General features: G+C 38.1%; 1 protein-coding gene across 3 annotated transcripts in view; it reads left to right on the top strand.

Moving 5' to 3' along the window:
- Window positions 1-22164, top strand: part of COMMD10 (COMM domain containing 10) — a 117589-nt gene that overhangs the window by 59534 nt on the left and 35891 nt on the right. Inside the window, exon 6 of one of the 3 annotated variants that reach the window (XM_069880601.1) lies at window positions 13026-13099. The exons of the other annotated variants lie outside the window; for them this stretch is intronic. Within the exon in view, the coding sequence (XP_069736702.1) occupies window positions 13026-13067 (42 nt within the window). The 3' untranslated portion in view covers window positions 13068-13099. Of the gene's footprint in view, window positions 1-13025; window positions 13100-22164 lie in introns of those variants that run through there. 3 annotated transcript variants of the gene reach the window in all.

Raw genomic sequence — 22164 nt, 5'->3', positions numbered from 1 at the left:
ATTAGTGAATCAAGTAAATTCAGTAATCATATGATTCTTGTTAAATGAATAATTTTTAGAGAAAATACTGGTGCCTACTGAGACCGTTGTATATTTCCAAAGAAAACTAAATAGATTTAAGCAGAGAATGCTATTTAGCCTGTAAGACAAATTGCACAGTGAAAGGTCATTGCCAAAGACACCTAGTATGCCAGTTATAGGTGAAGGGTTGCATGCCCACAGAGTTGAAAAAGAAGCCAGCATGTGTGCTGCTCAATCTAATTATAACATTACAGATGGCCATTACATAAGGAATGCTTCCAATTCCATATCATCCATGCAGACAGACTTCTAAGTATACCTGATGCTTAAAGAGCAGCAGCTCGCTGTTTTTCCCCAGGAATATAGCTCTTGAAGCAGCAAGGTGCACCTTCCCTTCCAAGTTACCTCCCCTCTGGTATCAACATGGTATTTACGATGCGTTTTCTCTCCCTGATCAGCATGCTACCCTACTGAATATGTATTTTCATTTTACTGTATGCATGCATCAGGCTGGACTACACATCTGGTGGAGGCAGTTACGTTTTATTAAAAATCGGTGAATATGCCCTGCTTAGGATTTTTTTCATTAGAAATAAGAGTATGGTGACACAGAGACTGAACTAAACTGAAGAGGAGTAAACCTAGCTAGCCAGGGAATAACATACAGAAACCATAATTGCCAATGCCAAATTTGGCTTCAAGTAGCTACAAAAACTGGCACTGAGTCACAGCAGTGATTAGGATCGGTGTGTTAGCACAGTGTCTGCCAGTGCAAGCTCCAGCAAACTGGAAGGAAAAGTGCTTCGTAATTGTTCGTGTGATCAATACAACAGTGGTTAAAATTGAGGAAAAAAATTACACAATTTAAATGAAGCTTTGGACTAATACAAGATTGGACTTTAAATGTGTGTATCTTTTCATACTGCATGGAGATGCCTCTCCATCCCTAGGTAATGAGCTCATCATTGTTCCTGCCTGCCACGGACAGTATCTCAACAAGAGGCTTGTGGTTGTATCATAGTCTGCATAGTTTATGTTTTTAACCAAGCACGTGTTAAGATATATACAAATTCTGTTACCATCCACTTCAAAAATACAAAAGTGTGTGCTAGCTTGACCTCTGAATCTGCAGCCAGGCTTACGTAGTGTAGTCTTCCACCAGTGTCTCCACAGTTTTAGGGTATATGTGTGTTTTCCTGCAGCTGACTGAGTTAAGAATCATGAAATGTCTGAACACAAAGGATTTGGGATGTGCCTACATGTCTGCTTTGCTGAATGCTGGTTCAATCTATTTACTTAGGTAAATAATTAGTGTGCTGGATACTTGGGGTCATTGCTGAGGAAGCCCATTGCTCATGTGCTCTGGATTTCTGGCTGTGGATTTTAAATAACATAGGGCTTTTCATAGCATAATGCTCTTCCTTAGGATAATGTGCAACTTTTGAGAAAGACAAGTATTGTTTTGACAGTCCACTGCTCCGATATTTGGAAGTAATAGCTGCCCTGCTAGGCTGCTAACTGTAGGTTCTTTTAAGAATTACACATGTAGTATATAGGCTAGTTTGGAAAGATGCAGGAGAGAGCTGGATTGGAGCAGCATGTGTCAAACTATTGGCTCATCTCTGTAATTTATCAGTTGCATAATGTTAGCTGGCATTAATTACCGCTGAAAAGTTACTAAGCAAATTGAAGAGAACTCACTTGTCGCTACTTTTTAAGCACCTTTTTTATTTTTTATCTTCAAATTTGGACCTTATTTTTAAAATGCATTAGCCTCTCAGCATTTCAATGCTAAAATTTATTATTGGTGTGATACATTTTTTGGTTTTGTATTTAATGATTTCATCTGACAAAGTACCATGTTGCTTTTAAGACTGAAATCTTTACATAAGTAGCCCAGGATACAGAGAGCTTCCTTACATTAAACAGCCTAGTTAGAGTAGTTGACTAGTTGGTTCTACAATGCAGCATAGAACAGATGTCAGTTTATTACCAGCTTTCTGTGGGACTACAATATAAGGATGGGGAGAAAAAGCTAGAATTGGCAGGCTGGTTAATTATGCAGAACAGTGTGATCTATAAAGTTGCTGTCTGGTGCTGCTGTATTGGCGCGTATTGCAGATATTAAAAATACTCTGGGTTTTTATTTAAGGCAGAGCCTGACAAAACTGGTTCTACACCTTTAGGTATCCTAATGGTTATGTCAGAAAATGTTAGTGTTTTAGCCTTTGGGCTAGAGTTCCTGAGCTGAGGAATACCTCTGAATGAGGAGGTTTTGTGGGGAATTGCGTGCGAATAGCCTTGTGCTTCTGCACTGTACATGGGAAAAGAGAAATTCTGGAAGGAACGACAGTCAAAGAAATTATGTCTGAGCTTGGGATATGGATAAGCCATTGGCCTGTAGAAAAAAAGACTGCCAGGGTCTTCTGGCATTCAGCAACAGTAGTATTGTGTGCAGTTGTACAAAAATGCCTCTCCTGTGATGTTTCTTGCCCCTATTACTGCTGTTAAAAACTGGTTAGAATATTGTTCCTGTGATAACAAGGACTTCCACTTTCCAGTTCTGCTTGTTATTGTCCACTTCTTGTGTGCCTGTGCTGTCTATAGTTTTAGTTTTTCTCCTTCTCTCTTCATACATCCCAGATTTGTTTACAGAGAGCACTCTCTACCTCTCAGCCTTCATTTTACTAGGCTAATTAAACCAACCTCTGTTATTATGCTCTTTGTACTATCCTCTCCTAGCTTGTCTGATTATTCTTGCTTTTTCTCTGCACTTGCTTCAGCTTAAATCATGTTTATTGCAAGACAGATGACCAGAAATGTTCACAGAATTCTAGTTGAGACCTTACCAGTTCCTTGTAAAATGGCTTTAATACATCCCCATCTCTACTGAAAATTCCTCCCTTGATACAGCCAAATTGCAATTGCCTTTTTCGCAGCTCTGTCTCTCTGACAGTTTGTATTTGTCCTGATTGATTAATACATCCGAGTCATTCTCCTCCTCTGTTATTTCCAGCTGATGATCCTCTAGCTTACAGTAGAAATTCTTCCTCTTCCCAGAGTGCTTGACCTTGACTTTGTGCTGTTCCATCTTGTAATTACTATCACTTTGGTCCTCGCAGAGTGTTCAGTTCTTGCAATGTGATGTTCTGATCTTCCTCTGTATTGAAAAAAGTTCGAATTTTTTATTTTTTTTTTTACTGACATCATTTCATTGTTGGGATCCAATGTTTTTGTTCCATTTTTGCTAAGGTCAGTTCTCAGAGTGGTTTGTAAGGAACTCCACTCTTAATCTTATTCTAGTCCAATAGTTTCCTTCCACATTGTAGCCTCACTTTGTCTTAGTTAAGCCCCTGCTGGTTTGCATTAAATTTGTTTTTTTCTGTCCATACAGATGGTATTGTAGGACTTACTGAAGTACCTACTTTTAAAACATGCCTTTCAGTAATATAAAATCTTAGTTACCTCTGCAGTGTTGGAAGTTAGCCTGGTCTGTCTGCTTCTGGATGTGACTGTATCTAAATCCAGCCTTTTTTTTCAGGTGAGAATCTGTCCCTTAAAATGTAACAAGACTTGAAGAAAATGGCAAATGAAGAAAATTAGGTCCTTTATTGTCAAAAGTACCATTAGCGGCTCTCAACAATCTCTCTGAATTTCTTACCAACTTTTCTAAATGAGAAATACTTTTATTTATAAGTTTGTCTAGGGATTTTTGTAAGGACTTTATTCGTAGGACTGTGTAGGCCTACTTTTCAAAAATATATTAGGTGAGTAATTGGGAACCCTGGTGATAATTCATGTTTGGATTCTAAAAATTAACTTACAGACTCAGAACTACAATGAGTTCTGCTTGATGCTTGCTGCATGCTGTGAGAAAGAGGCAGAGGATTTTTGTGAGATAGTAAGTTTTCCTCTTTATGATGAAAATGGATTTCAAAGATATTACAAAAAAATTCCAGTAATATTCCCCTAACAGGCCAGCCATGGGATTACAGAACATCTTAATGAATTACAGTATTCAAGGCTGTTATTTTTGCACTGAAACATACTCTGCAAATCTGCTGGAAAAGGTCTGTAGTGGTGTGTGCCTTCCTTAACCAACGTGATTGTTAGGCATAAATCCTACCTGTGTCAATCTTGCTAGCCTTCATCTTGATAGTACCTGACGGTCTCCTTTGTATTTAAAAATAGAAATGACAATCTCTCTCCGTCTGCCACTTTAGTTTGATTAGTTCATAGTTGAAAGTGTGAGACACATGAGGGAAAAGCTAAATTGAAGGGTTGAGACTCCTGCTCTGAATGTGGTTAAGATCCATTGTTCTTCCAGGAGCAGTTGCTGCTGTCTTTTGTCAAAATCATGTGAAAGTCTTCATTTCAGTGCTTTTTTCTGTTTGTCAGTTTCACTGATGCAGGCAAGCGTGGCTGTTGTGGTGGCAGAGCAGCGACAAGGAAAACAACACCCCAGCAGCTGGTGCCGGTGCTGTAGGAAACACTGGAAACTGGGAGATATGTAGCATTGTGCTCAAAACACAGATAAATCTATACCAGAGCAATGAGTGGTGACATTCCTGCCATTTAGGCTTTCTAGGCTCAATTGTATGTGAACTGGATTTTTGTTAAGGTGCTCACATGTTTTTCGCTACAATGCTTTAAATAAGTCAAGGTGGAGGTCAAATGTATGCGATGCAGTGTGTTTTTGCTTTATAAAGTAAGGATGGAGTGAAAGGATGCTGGTTATGAAAGGTTCTGAGTGACTTTCTCCTGTTTCTGTCTTAGTGTTTAGTGGGCACTGACACCATCAACAACAGGTGATGATAAACAGCAGGGAAGAACAGTTTCTTTACTTTGGAGAATGTAGGTGCATCCATGAAACAGCCATTTCAATGATTATTCAGCAAAAATTGGTGGGCCAAGCATTGTACTAAGTAATAAAACTCAGATTTTATTTGGACTGAGTATTAGTTAAGGGGAAAAGGAGTAGGACTTCTTACGTGGCATGAAAATACCTCTCCTTCCATATATTGGATTGATTCTGTCTAAAAAAAAGTGCATGCTTTGTCCTTTACTGTGATTCCTCACTCTTATTTTTCAACACTGGAAATAATACTTAGATTCATAAAAATCCCTGAGGTTGGAAAAGGCCTCTAAGACCAAATCCAGCCATCAGCCCAACCCCACCGTGCCTATTAAACCATGTCCCAAAGTGCCACATCTACATGTTGATGTCCTGCTTGTAGTAAGGAGCCCAAAACTGAATACAGAATTTGAGATGTGGCCTCACCAGTGCCAAGTACAGGGAATTACTACTTCTAATTACTCTCTGTCTGGCTCTGGTCAACCTTATTGTAATTTCTTCACTTGATGTAATTAAGAAGAAAACAGGTTAATTAAGAAGAAACAGGTTAACTCTCTATACACTTACATACAAACCTCAATAATATTTTGAATTCTCTATATTGCGAAAAAGGGAGTTGTATTTTGCAGGGGGTTGTATTTTTTGAAACCTAAAGCTATTTAAAAAGATATATTTTCATCTTGATACCATCAGGGGGGTGCAAGTGCAATAAAGCCTAAAGCCTTTGAGGAGACTGGGGGCATCGAGAGCAGTGTTTTAAAAAAAAGGCAGTTCTGAGAGAGAAACACTACAAAAATGCTTATGTATTACTTCAAGATACATATATATTTATAAAAATACAGCCTATGTATTTTCCTCCCTTCTCTGAAGCAGATATGCTGCTTTCTTGTGGCATCAGAGGGTCGTTAAGTAGTTGTGTATCTCTTCTCCTCTGTATTGAGAATTACTCTCCTCAGTTGGCTCAGGCTGTGATGCTTCAATGCTGTGTTAGCAATTATGAAATGCAGTCCAAAGAGAGGAGAGATAAAAGAATAGAACGTGTACATTTTCTCACGTGAGATAGGGCACAGCACACAATGGGGAAGGCATTACAGTGATGCCAAACAAACTTCTGGGGCATTCAAGCTCAATTTAACCTCTACTAGTAAACTGTCTTTTGTGAAAATACTCCCAAGTGTAGCAGAGAGTAAGCCTGGCCAACCATATCTTCAGACAAGTTTGCTTTAGCCACTGGAATTGAATGTTAATAGATTAATTTGGAAATCTACTCAACCTGAAATTTCATTTAATGGAAAAAAATCAGAACTCTAATATGATTTAGACTGAAAATATTTATTTTTATTAACTTTTGCAGATGCTGCACCTTAATAAGCCTCTCAAAGTGGTCTCTCTAAGCCTTCTATATCTAGGTTTCAGACTGTCATAGATATTTAAGTAATAGTGTGGTCATGCATTACAGAAATTGACCCTGTGTTACCAGAAACATGAGATAAAAAAAAGGGTGTTTCTTGATGATGTATTATCAGTTATTTGTCTCTGTCTTTCATAGGTATAGGGAGCCTTTTTTTAATTATTGCAGAAGTTGATGCACAAAGATATAACTATGAAGTTACTTTTTTCATTTTGTTTGTTTAATTTGGGTTTAGGAAAAAAACTTGAGGTTTTATTTCTATTTTATTCCACCTGAAAAGCCAGTAATTATATAATTTAGTCGCTCAAAGTTCTTACATTATTTTTAGGACACTTTTCTTTTTTGTTATGATGCGCTTGCAGGTGATTATTTTTTTATTATTTAGATAGGCTTGACCAGCAAGAGCTTAGCTCATCCCATGTGGTAGTTGCCACTATTTGCAGTGTAAACCAGAGGTGCCTGTATATCTTGTTTTAATGAAGTAGCATCTTGAAATCTACCAAGTTACATAGATCATGAAAGGAAATTTAGGTGAATCATTGGCAATGAAGAAAAAAGCAATAAAATTAAGAGACCTCAGGTGTAGAAGAGGTGGGTGCACAGAGCATAAGGCTATCTCTTGTGTGCAAGGGAAATAGGTATGGCAAAACTACCAGATTTACTTCTACTCATAGCTTTTATGCTTTGTCTACTCAGTTCAATAGTAGTTTGCAAGTTTCAGGGCATTATTTTGGATGTCTATGAAATGTGAAAGAGGTATTTTAATTCCCCTGAAAGCTTGAGATTATAAAACACAGTACCTTCCTAGAGTTACTATTGTGAGAAATTTATACTGTCGTTACTCAGAGTAGAAGACCAATTGCGTTTTTCTGTGAAATGAAGAAAGGACTGGTTAGAAAACCTAAGGACTGTCACTCTCTGTGTAACCAGGGAAGACTGAATTGTTTTTCTGCCTAATCCTAGACAGATAGCAGAGCACAGCATTTGAAATACTGACCATCATAACTGTATTCATAAAATCCACAAAAAAAAGCTGTACACCTCGTACTTACGGTACTCATTTGGCAGGTCCCAGGATCATTGTTGTCCTTGGTGTTATTTTTCCAGTCGTCCTTGTAGTTGATGTTTAGTATATTCTTTATGCAAATATTTGGTAAAAAGAAATACATTTCATTGAAGTTGCTGGAGTATAGCATTCAAACTTCAGAGACTTAGAAATTGGTTGTAATTGTGGGCTTGTATGTTTTTGAATTAATCTAAGTTTAATTTGCTGTAAATCTAATGTGCAGATAAACAAGTCCCCACTTATACAGAAGACTTAATAAGAATCATTCTGGCAACAAGTATTCATTTTTAGATAATTATTATAGGTGTACATTGTGTATTCACTCTGAGCTGGCCATATGGCTCAAGTATTCATTAGTACTTTAGATATTTAAACACTTGATACTTGCAGACACTGTGAAATATTCCTATATAAACATCCTCCTTGTAAATGTAGACAGAAAAAAAAATACTAGCTTCCAAGTTGCTCACTAAATTATTGAAATTGATCTCCTTATGTGTTCCTTGCTGATCCAGCAATGTACTGCAAAGTTAGTGTCATGATTACTGTCTGCCATTCAGTTGCTGCTTCAACTTAGTGATGTAATTTCATCTTTCTGTCATGAAATCAGATGCAACTACTTATTTTAATTGCTTGGTACAGCTGAAAAGAGCTCCTAGTCTGACTGCAGGAAGTACCTACTTTTTTCAGGTTTTGCTTTAATTTACTAGTTTGAAAGTTCATGAGTTAGCTGCCTGAGAACTCTTATACAGAGTCAGATTGCACTGATGTGTTACCTTTTTTTATGCAGCAATTAGAAGCTCATGTCTTCTTACCCATCATTTTCAGTCTGAAAATATTGCTTCAGTGTTATTGTTTCCTCACTATTGTCTTTTATTGAAGTATTCCTTTAAAAAATTCTACCTGAAAGATTTGCTTTAAATTTTCAAGACTTTTAAAAACTACTTCCAAATTTGTTGTCTCTATGTTATTCATGAATAAGACAAATACCTTTATGCATTGTCTGTATGTGACATTGAAGAAAGAGAAACAATTTTTTTATGGCTATCACTTATTTTGTTTCCTTGTTTTTTACTTCTGAGTACAAAAATATTGATAAATTATCTTCTGGAGAGCACTGGCAGCTTTTTGTTGTTAATTGCATCTGTAGACATGTAGCTTTATTGTCAAAACAGAGTCTAGGTTCAAGGGTAGTAGACTGGGATTAGCAGAAGATGTGAGTGGCCTAAAGGTGAAAGAGACTTAGCATTTTAAATGAACGAATGTAAATTAATTTGTCCTGTATTTTGTGGTCTCATCCGTGACATTTGTTACACCATTATGAATATTTATTATAGCACGTTAGCAACTGTTTCTATACTTCCCTGCTACCATCACTTTCCATTTTGCGGTACAGCATTTCTTTACTCAGTTCTCCTCACCCCCAACAAAAATACCAAAGAAGTAAAACTTCGTCTCTGTAATCCAGAAGCATCATTATTTGAAAAACCAATAGGAACCAGACATCATGCTGGAGCAAAATCTATTACAGAACTGGAGGTATTTTTTCACCATACTAATTTGATCTTTTATAAATGTCAGCAAGACAAAGGAGGAAGTAAAATGCCACATGCAAGAGGTACGTATCTTCTCCCTGCAGGGGAGACGTTGTTGGTACTGGAGTTAAAAAAAGCTGCATGTGAGCTGACAAGGTGCACGTGCAGCCAACTGCATCCAGGGCTGCATCAAAAGAGGTTGGACCAGCAGGGTGAGGGAGGGAATTCCGCCCCTCTGCTCCTCTCTGGTGAGACCTCACCTGGCGTCCTGTGTCCAGCTCTCGAGCCCTCAGCACAAGAAGGACATGGACCTGTTGGGGTGGGTCCAGAGGAGTGCCACAACGATGATCAGAGGGTTGGAACACTTCTGAGCAAAAAGGCTGAGAGGGTTGGGGTTGCTCAGCGTAGAGAAGAGAAGGCTCCAAGGAGACCTTATTGCAAACTTTCAGTGCTTAAAGGGGGTTTATAAGAAAGATAATGACAGACTTTTTACAAGGGCCTGTTGCAAATGGGCATGGGATAATGGTTTTAAACTGAAAGAAATTAGATTCCTACTAGATACAAGGAAGGAAGACATTTTTTACAATGAGGTGGTGAAATACTGGCACCGTTTGCCCAGGGAACTTGTAGATGCCCCATCCCTGGAAACGTTCAAGGTCAGGTTGAGCAACCTGATCGAGCTGAGTATGTCCCTGCTTATTGCAGGAGGGGTTAGACAATATGGCCTTTAAAGGCCTTTCCCAACCCAGACCTTCCTGTGATTCTTTGATTTTATATATTAGAAACTGCTGTAGGTAACAATGACTGCAGTTTTTTTCGGCATAAATGCTCAACCTTGAGACTGAGTGCATTCATTTGAAGTGTTGCTATTGTAAGAAGAAAGATTCAGCTGTCATTTCAATGAATATGTAATTGTGGATTGATGGGCGAGCAGTCTGTAGAATTGATGCATGTTTAATATATCCTGAATTAATTACTCATATGGCATTATTGAGCTTAAGGTTACAGATTCAAGCACGGAAGTTAGAGGATGTCTCTGCTTGTAACTATTATCATCCTACACTCTTTGACTACAAGACAATGAGCCGGCTTTTCATGGCATTTCTCTCAGATGGAGGCAAAAGATATTGGGAAGAGAAATTACGGGCTTATGACAAAGAAATCGGGATGTTCCTTGAGAATTACTGCAAAAAGCTAAAAAGCAAAGTCTGAGGCAGACACTTGTATGGAATATTTTAGCCCAAATATTGTTGTTCTTTTGGGCACTGTTGAAAAACTGTCCTTAAAAAAATAAAAATAAAATTATGTGTGTGTTCTTGTGATATCTACAGTTGGATGAAGTGATGCAGAGTATATGGAGACACAGGGTACAGGTAGCTTGAATGTATGGTATGGTCTTATAGGAATTTATTTATTTATTTATTTTAGTAGATTTATTGTCAGTTTAACTAATACACTGGATATGTATTATATATGTATTATATTTTAAGATGTGTGACCCTTAGTTAGAAAGAAATTGTGTTACATGCTGGTCCATTCCTCTTGAGTTTACGGTGTTGTCTATGCATATGTCATTCTGACCATTTCTGCGTTAGTTAATATCTCAATACATCTATATAAGGATTTTCTTCTATACATGGCACTAGTTCGTTACTCAAAACTTTTGAAAATCCAACTACCTTCTTATTCTCTCTCCCTTACTCAAAATTCACACACAAAATAAAATCTGTAAGCCAACAATGAACGTCGTTTCCATACAATAAATGCATTTCCAGAACCATGAAGCCCTGAGACAGAAGGTAGGGAAATAAGAAAAATGATGTCTTAGAATCATAGAATCATTAAGGTTGGAAAAGGCCTCTAAGATCATCCAGTCCAACTGTCAACCCATCACCACCATAGCTACTAAACCGTGCCCCAAAATGCCACATCTATATGGTTTTTTGACACCTCCAGGGCTTCTGACTCCCACTTCCCTGGACCCTGTTCACCACTCTTTTGGTAAAGAATTTTTGTCTAATATCCAGTCCAAACCTCCCCCTGGCACAACTGGAGGCCGTTCGCTCTCATCCTCTCACTTGGGCAACCAACATTCTTCTCACTGCAGCCTCCGTTTAGGCAATTGGGAATGGTTGGACTCGATAATCCGGTGGGCTCTTCTAACCTGGTTATTCTATGATTCTATGAATTGTGGAGAGTGAGGAGATCTTCCCTCAGCCACATCAACATTCTCTGTTCTTGGTGCAAAACCCAGCAAGTATCCTGCCCCTTAACTGTTCCTCATTTGTACCTTGTATACATCACAAGGAAAAAACTTTCTGAAGGAAATTAATAGATGCTACCCTAAGGTCAACTGTAATTTGACCAGACATGCAGTTTGGAGAAGGAAGCTGTTACCTTCTGGGGGCAATGCAGTCATGTTCTGCTGAGATTTAGTGCTTTGTAGCTAGTGTCTAAATATATGGCACTTCTAAACAGCTTCACAAAAACTTTCAGAAATATTTACATCCTGTTTATACTTTTTCAGACAAAGAAAAAGCACAAGGCTCAAAGTTTCAAGTTGCGGTCATGTTTTATTTTTGTTTAATTTTTAGAATGGCAGGGTTTTAAAAAAAGTCTAATTGGAACATCTTTTACTTTGTTTTCTTGGGTTTGTTTTTTGCTCACACAGAAATAGTGGCAAGCACTAAATAGAGTCTCAGGTTTTATAAATTGACTTAGTACAGAAGAGGTTTTATTTTGCATTGTGATTTGTGAGATGTGGGATTTTAATGTGGTTGTTGTAGAGTATGCATTTTAAATATAAGTCTAGAATGGATTTGAAGTTGATAGTGATAAAATATTGCCTGATTATTAAAACACTTCTTAATAGATACATGCCTATAAATATACTTGCCTTTCATTTGTTTATTTTGTAACTATTGCATCATTCATTTTTATTACTTTTATGGAACAATAAATAACAGAAAGTTTATAGCTGAAGCAAGATCTTTCTCTAAAACTCTTTGCACATTTTAAGATAATTTAATCTTTGTTCTTGTCCTTCTCACTCTTATTTTTCACAGTATTTGTTTTGACTATACCAGTAGTTACATTGTTTTAGAAGAAGGTGAAATTTAAAAAATAATGAAGGTCTCTCCCTGTAGAATTTAAAACCCAAAGAAAATTAAGATAAAGTATTTAATAGAACAAAATTGGTCATACCTTCATAATCTGTACATTGGCATTTTTGGCTGCCCTGCCTGCTTTATTTTGGATTTGAGACCAGTGCTTAGACTTAAGCTGTATGACATAAATGCATTGTTCAGATATTTAAATAATTTACAAAAGAATGGGTGAATTCTATTGTAATTTAGACTAAAAATCTCACAATGACAACAGCTAGATAGTGGGACATAGAAGGATGCGTTGTAGGAGAGAGAGGCAAATATAAGCGGACATCCCTAGATAGCAGAGTATTATATGGGGGCAACAAGAGAACCTGAGTACACGAAAAGGTATCTCAGCCACAGTACAGTTTGTATTACAATTTTAGAGAAGTCCAAGCTCTGTTTTTGGTCTCTTAAGTTCTAACTTACGCTATCCATTGTGCTTGTAATGTCTTTATCTTGAGTAGGTTGACAAAACATTGAATTTAGACTTTCTTCATTATTCCTTTGTCATCTAGTCTTTCAAAATCAAGGTTTTTCTCTCCAGAGGCAAAGACTCCTTTGTTTAGGACAAGATGTTGCATTTCGGAAACATGTAAGTCTTTCTGGAGAATATTGAAAGCGGAAGGCAGCTTTTCTACTTTCACTCATTGCAAATAGAAAAGGCTTTAGAATTTTTTTCTTTATTCTCTGCTAACTTCTGTTACTCCTGTGCCTTGTAAACGTGATCTTAAACAAATGGCTAGTTGATGTTTTCTCTACAATCTTCTCACACGTTTCTGTATTGGCATAATGGACTGCATAAGCTTATATGTCTATTATGTATTTTGGGTTATTTTGAATTTAGCTTGATGTTAAAACAGAGTTTGTGAAGAAGACTTTCTCGTGCTGCTTTTTACTGTATTTTGTTGGAATGTAAAAGGAATCTATTGTTTAGGGGTTTTTCTGTTACCTAGTTGTGACAGTATGGTTTTTTTTTTCCTTTTAGGTACTAGTCATTCATTTCATCAAATATAGCCTGAAATTATGATGTCTGTGAAAATATATATTAATTTGGGGACAAGGAAGAAGTTTCTGATAATGACTCTTAATTCTTCATAAGTCATAATAATAAAAAATTTCTGATTTATTAACCACGTCCTTCATTTATTCAGCAAACTCTTGTTTGTGGCTCCTTGATAGCAGAACAAGACTTGCATTTGAAACAGGCAGAGAGTGACTGAACTTGTTGAACCCTCAGATCAATCTGTTTCTGACAGATGGAAGGCAGAAGCTTTGAGGAGGGAGGTGGGACTGTGTGATTTCCAGAGGTCCCTTCCATCTTCACCCACTCTGTGACTCTATGAAGGCTTATTGTATTACCTCCTTAGATTAAAAAGCTTAGGCTCATACAAAATGAGATCCTGCTCAGTCTTGCTGGATTTGCACTTATTCTGGATTACTGCAGATGGTTTTGTGGTAATTCTGTCTCTAGATACAGGTGTAGGTGGCTGCAGGCATTTTGGGGAGAATGTGTAGTGGGCAGAAAAGATCCAACAGGCAGCAAGGTAAATATTTTGGGCTGGATGTAAAAATAGTTACGCTGTCCCAGTCATGATGGGAGCTGGCTGTGGTTCCCTGTGTTCTCAAACTGCTCTCAATGTGAATAGAGAAGATGGCCAGTAGGAAGGAGTCTCTATTCTCATTATCTTTTTATGTCCTTTTGAGCTTACAGGGCAAGTGACAGGCTGGAAAGCGACAGGGAGCTGATGCGAAGCTGCATTATGCTTAAGCATATCCCAGGAGATGTTTCTTAGCAGTTCTTTACAATTTCCCAGTGGCAGAGATTCTTTGGGTTTCTTATATACTTTCAACCTGGACGAATTACCCATATAGCTAGAAAGGAAACCTTTCCAACTGTATAGATATTGACACTAAATCTCCCTTACTGCAAATTGCCCTATTTCCTGGCTTTGACCATGTGAAATGGCCATGGAGTGTGGATCTCTTTTATAACAGTCTTCTGAATGTATCAGGATGTGAAGGATATGTTCTTGCTCATTGCTTTTATTCTAAACAAATCCCTTTTCTCAATTTTTTTACTAAATCTCGTTCTCTGACTGTTATTTCTTACTGCTGTATTTGCCTGAACTCTTTTCAGTTTGTCTACATTTGAAGTAAAGTAACTTAAGCTGGAGACAGCTGATGGCTCATTTCTGCTATTAAAAAAAACCAACCCCAAACAAAACCCTTCTGTCTTGTATGCAACAGTCCTGTTAGTGCACTACAGAGGGCAGCATGATCCCACTGTTGATTCAACCTGTGGTAGGCAGTACATCCAGAGTCCTTTTCTACAGAATCAGAGGATGCTCACCTCTCCAGTGAGCATTTGAGGATTAAATTTCTTTCAGTACTGCAGAAGAAGGCATGGTGGCATGGTTCCTTTGTTGGTGATTGTATTGACTTTTGTTTCATCCTGTAACAAAGGAAAGGGAGGGAGAAACTATCTACATTTGAAATGCTCAATATTAGAGTTCTGAGAAGTTGATAGTTTTCTTTGTTTTTTCTCCTGCTTCCTCTCTTTTTCACCCCCTCTCTCCCCACCTCCTCTCAACTCTGTGGCAGTGAAAAAAAAGGAGATTAAAGAGTGGCATAAAGAGCTCTGCTGAGACTGGCTGCAGAGGTCACTCTTCTATAGAGAAAAAAATTCTAAGACGTGGATTTTTTTCCAAGGAGAAAATAAAAAAGAGTTTCAGGAAAGGGTGCCATAATGCAAATCTTTCCATTGGAAAGTCTCTGAAAAGAACAAAAACCGGCTTAGGAAGATCAGAGAATTCTTCGTTCATTTCATGGGAGCAAGGATGGCTCTTTAGTCTTGGGGTCAGAGCCTATGGAGGAGAATACAGATATTTTTCTTTTCCCTAGGAGTCTGAGAATCTATTCTTCAGATTGTATTTCAGATCATATTTTCCAAATAAATGTATGAAAAATATATGTAAATCCTCCATGCTTATAAGACACTAAGAATAAAAATAATAAGCAGAGCTCAACAGTTTCCAGAGCATCTAGTATTTTGTGCAGATTTAGTTTACTGTGGGTAAATGATCCTGTATGGCAGGAACCTTGGAAATATACAAATGATAAAATGTTTGTGTGTTATATGGATACTGCATGAGAGATGTCAAAAAGCAGGGAGGGTGGAAATTGCTGCTCTAGGGGTCTTGTCTGGGTACCTTGTCTGGTATATATATGTAATATAACTAAAGTAAAAGCAGTGGTAAAGATTTGTTAGCCTCAGTAAAAGCCATACACAGTTAACTTTAGTTAGTATGCATCATTGTGTTAATTTTCCAAGATCCCTTTCTGAGAAGGACTGATATTGATGAAACAGTGGCTTCCAGGCACATGTCACAACTCGCGTTTGTACCAACCAAGTGGCTGAGACATGTCAGTATAACTATTATTCTGTCTGGGTACTCATAGAATCATAGAATTGTTTGGGTTGGAAGAGATCTTAAAGATCAAAGCTTCTAATGAAAATGATTAATTTATAACCCAATCTGGATTAATAAGGCACAATGCTAAGTAGGGATTAACTTAGTGTAGATAGAAATGAAACGTAATTGTGTTTGGAGTTTTCATTAAACTCACAACAAGATGGTACACCTCCTAATATTTAGTTTGACTCTGTGGCTGTGAGCGTGGGATTGTGTGAAGATGTAAAACTGCTCATTTTTTACATGGAAAAGCTCTTTAAATGCAGGCCTTCAACTGAACACCCAAGTAGCCTTATTTCTGTTTCCCTCTTGCAAACTCTTTGAATTGCTGTCCTTTAAAACTTGTTATCTAGCTATAATCACTTTAGAGGCTAGTAGTTAAGGGAGGATAAAGAAACAGTGATATTGTTATTCTTATGAGAGTAAAATTGTGTTAAGAATCAACGTGGTATTTATTGCAAAAAAAAAACCTCCGTTCCTGGAAATTCACCCTCACCCCAAGCTTTTGCCTACATGCAAAACAGATTTAAAACAAGTAAATTAATTAATTAAAATAAAAAGCAAACAAACAAACTGACAGATGCCTCTGGCACACTTTTAGTTTCAGATGAATTCTGAAATTCCAAATTGAGTGCAGCTTCTTTTCCAGAAAGTCTGTAGCTATGCTGATTTATAACTCATAATTTATCATTAGTAACAGCTGCTAGGATCTGGATTTTCATATGTGCTGAAAGATGTGGTTTAGGTTTTTTGAAGGTTAATGAAAGGTGTTTTTCTCTTCAGTCTTCATGTACTTTCATTAAAGGCTATGAAAACACTCTAGCCTGAAAGACTGTAGAGAACACATTTAAAACAACTGAGAACAGGCTCTGCCTCATGCTACTATTCTGCATTTTTAATTTGCAGATTGGAGTCTGACTAGTCTGTCGCTCTGAAAGCCCTATCTCTTTTAGAAATCAGATCTTTGTCTTTTTAATCCTTTGCTCTCTTTGGTCATTCATTGCTGGTGGACATCCTGTCAAGATGAAGTTAAATGCTTTCACAACAAAGTTGAATAAAAATGCTGTCTTCCTTTACTTATTTAATGAAGAATATTTGTGGATTCATCTTGTCCAGAAGAGTGGGTTAATTCTGAAGCAGACTGGAATTTTCACTTTTGGGGTTAGCAATGCTTTTTTCCAATTTTTTTCCCCCTGTTTTCCATGATTCTTTTTATTCTACCTATTTGTCATCAGAATCATGTGTCTGAGTAACAGTGTTGTCCTTAATTCCTCTCTTTCAACTTTAGTTCGTTGTCACATCTTGACATCTAATCTAAACATGAACCAGCAGCGTGCCCAGGTTGCCAAGAAAGCCAACAGCGTCCTGACTTGTATTAAAAATGCTGTGGGCAGCAGGAGCAGGGAGTGGATTGTCTCCCTGTACTTGGCGGCTGAGCAAACTGGGGCTGTTCAGTCTGGAGAAGAGGAGGCTGAGGGGAGATCTCAATGCTCTCTCTGACTCCCTGGAAGGAGGTTGTAGTGATATGGATGGTGGTCTCTTCTCCCAAGTACCAAGCGATGGGATGAGAGGAAATCGGCTGAAGTTGCACCTGGGAAGGTTTAGACTGGATATTAGAAAAAAAAAAAATCCTTTACTGAAAGCGTGGTGAAGCACTGGAACTGGCTGCCCAGGGAAGTGGTGGTGTCTCGTTCCCTGGAGGTGTTAAAAAAGGAACATGTAAACGTGGCAATTTGGGATATGGTTTAGTAAGCACGGTGATGTTGGTCTGATGGTGGCAACTGGTGTCCCTCGGGGGTCCATACTGGGACCAGTGCTTCATCAATGATATTGACAGCAAGATCGAGGGCACCCTCAGCAAGTTTTCAGATGACACGAAGCCGAGTGGTGTAGTTCCCACACCAGAAGGACGGGATGTCATCCAGAGGGACCTGGACAGGCTGGAGCAGTGGGGCTGGGAGACCCTCATGAGGTTCAACAAGGCCAAGCACAAGGTCCTACACCTGGGTTGGTGCAATCCCTGTTTTCAGTACCTGATGGGGGATGATGTGATTGAGAGCTGCCCTGCAGAGAACGACTTGGGGTGCTGGTCGATGAGAAGCTCGACAATGAGCTGGCAGTGCACACTGACAGCCCAGAAGGCCAAATGTGTCCTGGGCTGCATTAAAAGAAGTGTGGCCAGCAGAGTGAAGGAGGTGATTCTGCCCCTCTACTCTGCTCTTGTGAGACCTCATCTGGAGTATTGTGTCCAGTTATGGAATCCTCGAGATAAGAAGGAGATGGAGCTGCTGAAACGGCTTCAGAGGAGGCTACAAGGATGATCAGAGGGCTGGAGAACCTCCCATGTGAGGACAGGCTGAGAGAGTTGGGGTTGTTCAGACTGGAGGAGAGAAGGCTCCAAGGAGACCTTATAGTGACCTTCCAGCACCTGAAAGGGGCTACAATAAAGCTGGGGATGGACTATTCATAAAGGCTTATAGTGATAGAACAAGGGGCAATGGGTATAAACTGGAGAGGGGCAGATTTAGCCTTGATGTAAGGAAGAATTTCTTCACAATGAGAATGATGAGGCCCTGGCCCAGGTTTCCCAGAGAAGCTGTGGCTGCCCCATCCCTGGAGGGGTTCAAGGCCAGGTTGGATGGGGCTTGTGCAGCCTGATCTGGTGGGAGGTGTCCCTGCCCATGGGAGGGGGGTTGGAGCTTGATGATCTTTAAGGTCCCTTCTAATACAAACTGTTCTATGATTCCATGATTCTATGGTTCTATGATTAGACCTGATGATCTTAGTGGTCTTTTCCAACCTTAAGGATTCTGTGATTTTACGATTCTGTGATCTTAGCCTGATATTTCACTGTTGCGAGAGCTTCTATTATTAGTACTGAAAAGGCGTTCTCGTACCGAATCAGTGATGCTGCTGCCGGGGTCAGTTGGTTGCTGCAGGCAGTGAAATGACCATGACCTCACCAAGTCCAGCCTGGCTGAGTGCTGCCGCTGTCTGATGAATTGACTTGTGCTGGCAAGTGGGAATATTTGCTCTCAGCTGCAGTGGTTGCTCTCACAGTCCCTTGCATCTCTTCCCGTGGCAGCGCATAGGCTAGGTACTCTACTAATAAAGTAGAAAAGCTGCATGCATCCCTGTTGTGTACAGGTAATTATCTTGCAAAGGCTTTTCAGCTCTATCAACAAGTTCACATAAGCTCTTTTCTAGAAGTTGCTGACTACTGCAAATTCAGAACATGCTTGATGGTCCCAATAATGGAATGAATCAGGTGACAACTTGAAATCCAGGTTTGTGGAAATTGTGTTGCCAGCTGCTAAGTGCACAAATGTCAGAAAAAGAGTAATAACTTTGTTACAGGGCAGGGAAATACACACAGGAACTGGAGAGACAGGAATGCCTAAAAGGGCTCCACAGGATTATGATCCAAATCTTGGCTTTGGAAGTTTGTATTTCTTCATAGAAAGTGACAGCAAAATGATTTTGTATGGGTTTCTATTATAACAGCTGCTCTACTTGTGTTTTCATTTTGTGAAACCTTGCCATTTTGAACAATACCTTATTTTTTGGTTTCTGAAATTTTTACTCAATGGTGGATATTTAAAGAGTTGTTCGGTTTCTTGTATTTGCTCTGCCATTCCCAAAAGAGAAGAGTTGGCTGGTCTATCAATACTGTATTTATTACTCCTGCTGATTTGTTAGATCTAAAATAGTTCAGATGTTGGAGCAACACTTCTCATTGCTAATGGGTGTATGTTCTGGAACCTCGTCTGAGAGGGAATCATCCAGAAACTTTGATATATGTTTTGGGGATTCTTAGTAGAGTCCTCTAACCTTTTCTCCTTTTCTGTGTTTAAAAACCAAGCCACACACTTTTTAAAATTCATTACCAAAGTCGGATTTCTCTCCCTGCCCCAAGTTATTCAATACCTGTTATTTTTGTTAATGTTATTCTGGTTTAGTAATCAGATTCAAGAGCTGCTAAATCATATATTGAAGAAAATGCTTTTCTTTTCATCTTGGGGGATAGTGGCATAGCATTTAATTGTTTTCATAGCAGAGTAATAAGCTGTAAAAATTAAAGCCGTGGTACTTCAGTGTGTTTACCACCACAACTTTTATGGGTACATATTTGAATTTTTATGCTAATTATTTGATATGGTTTGCCTTATTGAAAACGAAGTGTCACCTAAGGGAAAAATGAATAGGTTTAGAATGAAACTAAAAGAACCTAGCTGAGTGGTTCAGTTATATATGTCTTTTAGGCGGTTTACCTTTGCTGTTGCTACTAGATGTTTGACCAAAATCTATACTCTGAGGACAATGAATCCCCTAATATTTGATCTCTTTTCTAAGTCTGCCCTCCCATGTGTATAAGAGTTATCTTTCATCCTAAGAGTTTTTTATGACACTTCCTCTGACATTTAAAGAGCAGTCATATTCCGTAATTATTATTATTTTGCAATGCTTATGTGAGCCAGGCTGGTTTTGTTGCTAATATAAACAAGCTTTCCATTCCCTGAAATTCCTAGCATCCTTTTCCTTTTCTTGCACCAACTTGAATCATTTTTCTTGCAAATGGATCACTAGATTTGCATGTAGCAGTTCCAATGAGGCCTTACTGGTACTCGGTGCTGTGGCTTGCAGAATGTTCCAGCAATTTAATAGCTGGATTCCTGCTTTTGTACCGATGAGTCTTTATCTCTAAAGCAGTAAAATTGGCATCACCTTTGCAGTCAGTGTTTTTCATCTCATTCCCTAGCAATTTAAACCCATTATTTGTTTTCTTCTAAGTTTGGCAAACAGAGCAGAGCAGAAATATCAAAGATAGTGCTTATTTTGAGTGCCACACATACTGTTTTCTGCAAATCCTTGACTAAATGAAAAGCTGCAGAACGAGTTCTTATATCTGACAGAAAAAGTCCCTATAAGAAAGAGAAGGCATAAATACCTCAGTCCTACCTGGACCACAGAGTTGTGTACATTCAGGTGCACAGTCCGTTAAGAATCATACTTAATTATTATCAGTTCGTTATTTTTATGAGTTTTATTTTCTCTACTTCTTGAATAAAATTACTTCTTCACCCAACAATATGGCAGATCTGTTTGCCTCCTGTGACTGCTATATAAGTTATCAAATATCTTGGTTGTTTTCCCTGTCTTTCTCAAAGCAACATCAAACTGTCACTGTTCAAGTCCCGAACACAAGATTTCATTGTTTTTATCTTACACATTACAGTGTGGCAGCTCTAGTCCAACAGACCACTTACAAGTGTCTAAACAAATGATGTTTTTTAACAGATACATACCTTGATAAAAATTGTTCTTTTGGAAGTGATGGGGTGTTAAAAGCTGTAGTTAATATACAGTAGTACTGCTGTGACTGAAACTGCATCTGTTGAGTCCTTGCACATTCTGGCACTGAAAGTACCCTAAGAATTTAATGTATTTAAAAAAATAAAAAAGTGTCTGAGTTACATCTCGCTTGATAAATTTCCAGTTGTACGTGAGACTGCATGGACTCACCAGCCCTACAGAGGTTCAGTTTTTCCCCTTGAAACTTCTGAATGAATGAAAAATGCAGGTGACTTTTTTGTTTGGGTTTATTTTTCATCTTTAATGAATAGATCAGTATGTGAGGCACACTTTAAATATAATGGAAAAGAAGTCTAATTAAAGAAGTCAAGCTATTTACTGAAATGTGATTGAAGCCATTTCCTTGTAGAACAGACAAAAGAAGTTATTTTTGGTCATAGGAAAACAGGCAGTGCATTGAGGCTGGCAATTTTACAGAAGTGAAGTTTGTGAACAGTAGTATTACAAGAATTCCTCTTACAAGATAAGCATTAAGACATATTAATGCATGTATTTTTGATGGATTTTGTTCTGCTTAGGAAATGTTTAAGCGTAAGTGTAAAATCAGTAGTTTAGATTTGCTATGGTGGTAATAGGATCGCAAGACTTGTTCCTTACAGTCTTACTGAGGGCAAAGTGGACTGCAAGTATAGCCCAGTTTCTTAATTATCCTAAAATTAAGACTATATACTAGGTCCTGTAAATGGTTTTATTTTTTATTCTTAGCATTATTTATAGTCTTAGTGTTCTTAGCATTTTGTATTTAAACTATAGTAAAGACTTTAAAAGCTGGTTTGTTGGTAAAAATAAATTTACCTTACCTTTACGAAGCTTTTATATACAGAAATAAAGCCTTTCTTTAATATCCATACAAATTAAGATAACTTTTTCTTAATTTCTAACACTTAAATTGGCTTTTGCTCTGCTCTTCAGCATGTTGTGGGTCCCCTGATTCTCGTAAGATATTTTGTTTTATTTAAAGCTGAACTGAAGCTAGAAGGCAAAACTATTTATTGTATAATGTTATAGGAAGCTGAGCCAGACCGATTAAATAAAGTACTATTACTGCTTCTTCCTGAAAAAGGTAACTTTTTGGTTCTGAAGAGAAAGATAGAACTGGTTGTAAATCCAAAGTTCACCTGTGTGGAAGGAACGGTGCGAGTCATTGATATCTGTTACCATTTAACTTTAACCTGGAGCCTGAGTGCTTTTCTAAGGATATTTTCTGAAAAGGGCAATTAAGTACAGTGACAGATAAAATTAAAATGGAGGAGAGCCAAGAACTCCTACTAAAAATGT

Source organism: Phaenicophaeus curvirostris, chromosome Z (genome assembly GCF_032191515.1).
Source record: "Phaenicophaeus curvirostris isolate KB17595 chromosome Z, BPBGC_Pcur_1.0, whole genome shotgun sequence".
Classification (NCBI taxonomy): domain Eukaryota; kingdom Metazoa; phylum Chordata; class Aves; order Cuculiformes; family Cuculidae; genus Phaenicophaeus; species Phaenicophaeus curvirostris.
This window is presented reverse-complemented; position numbering and strand designations above follow the sequence as displayed.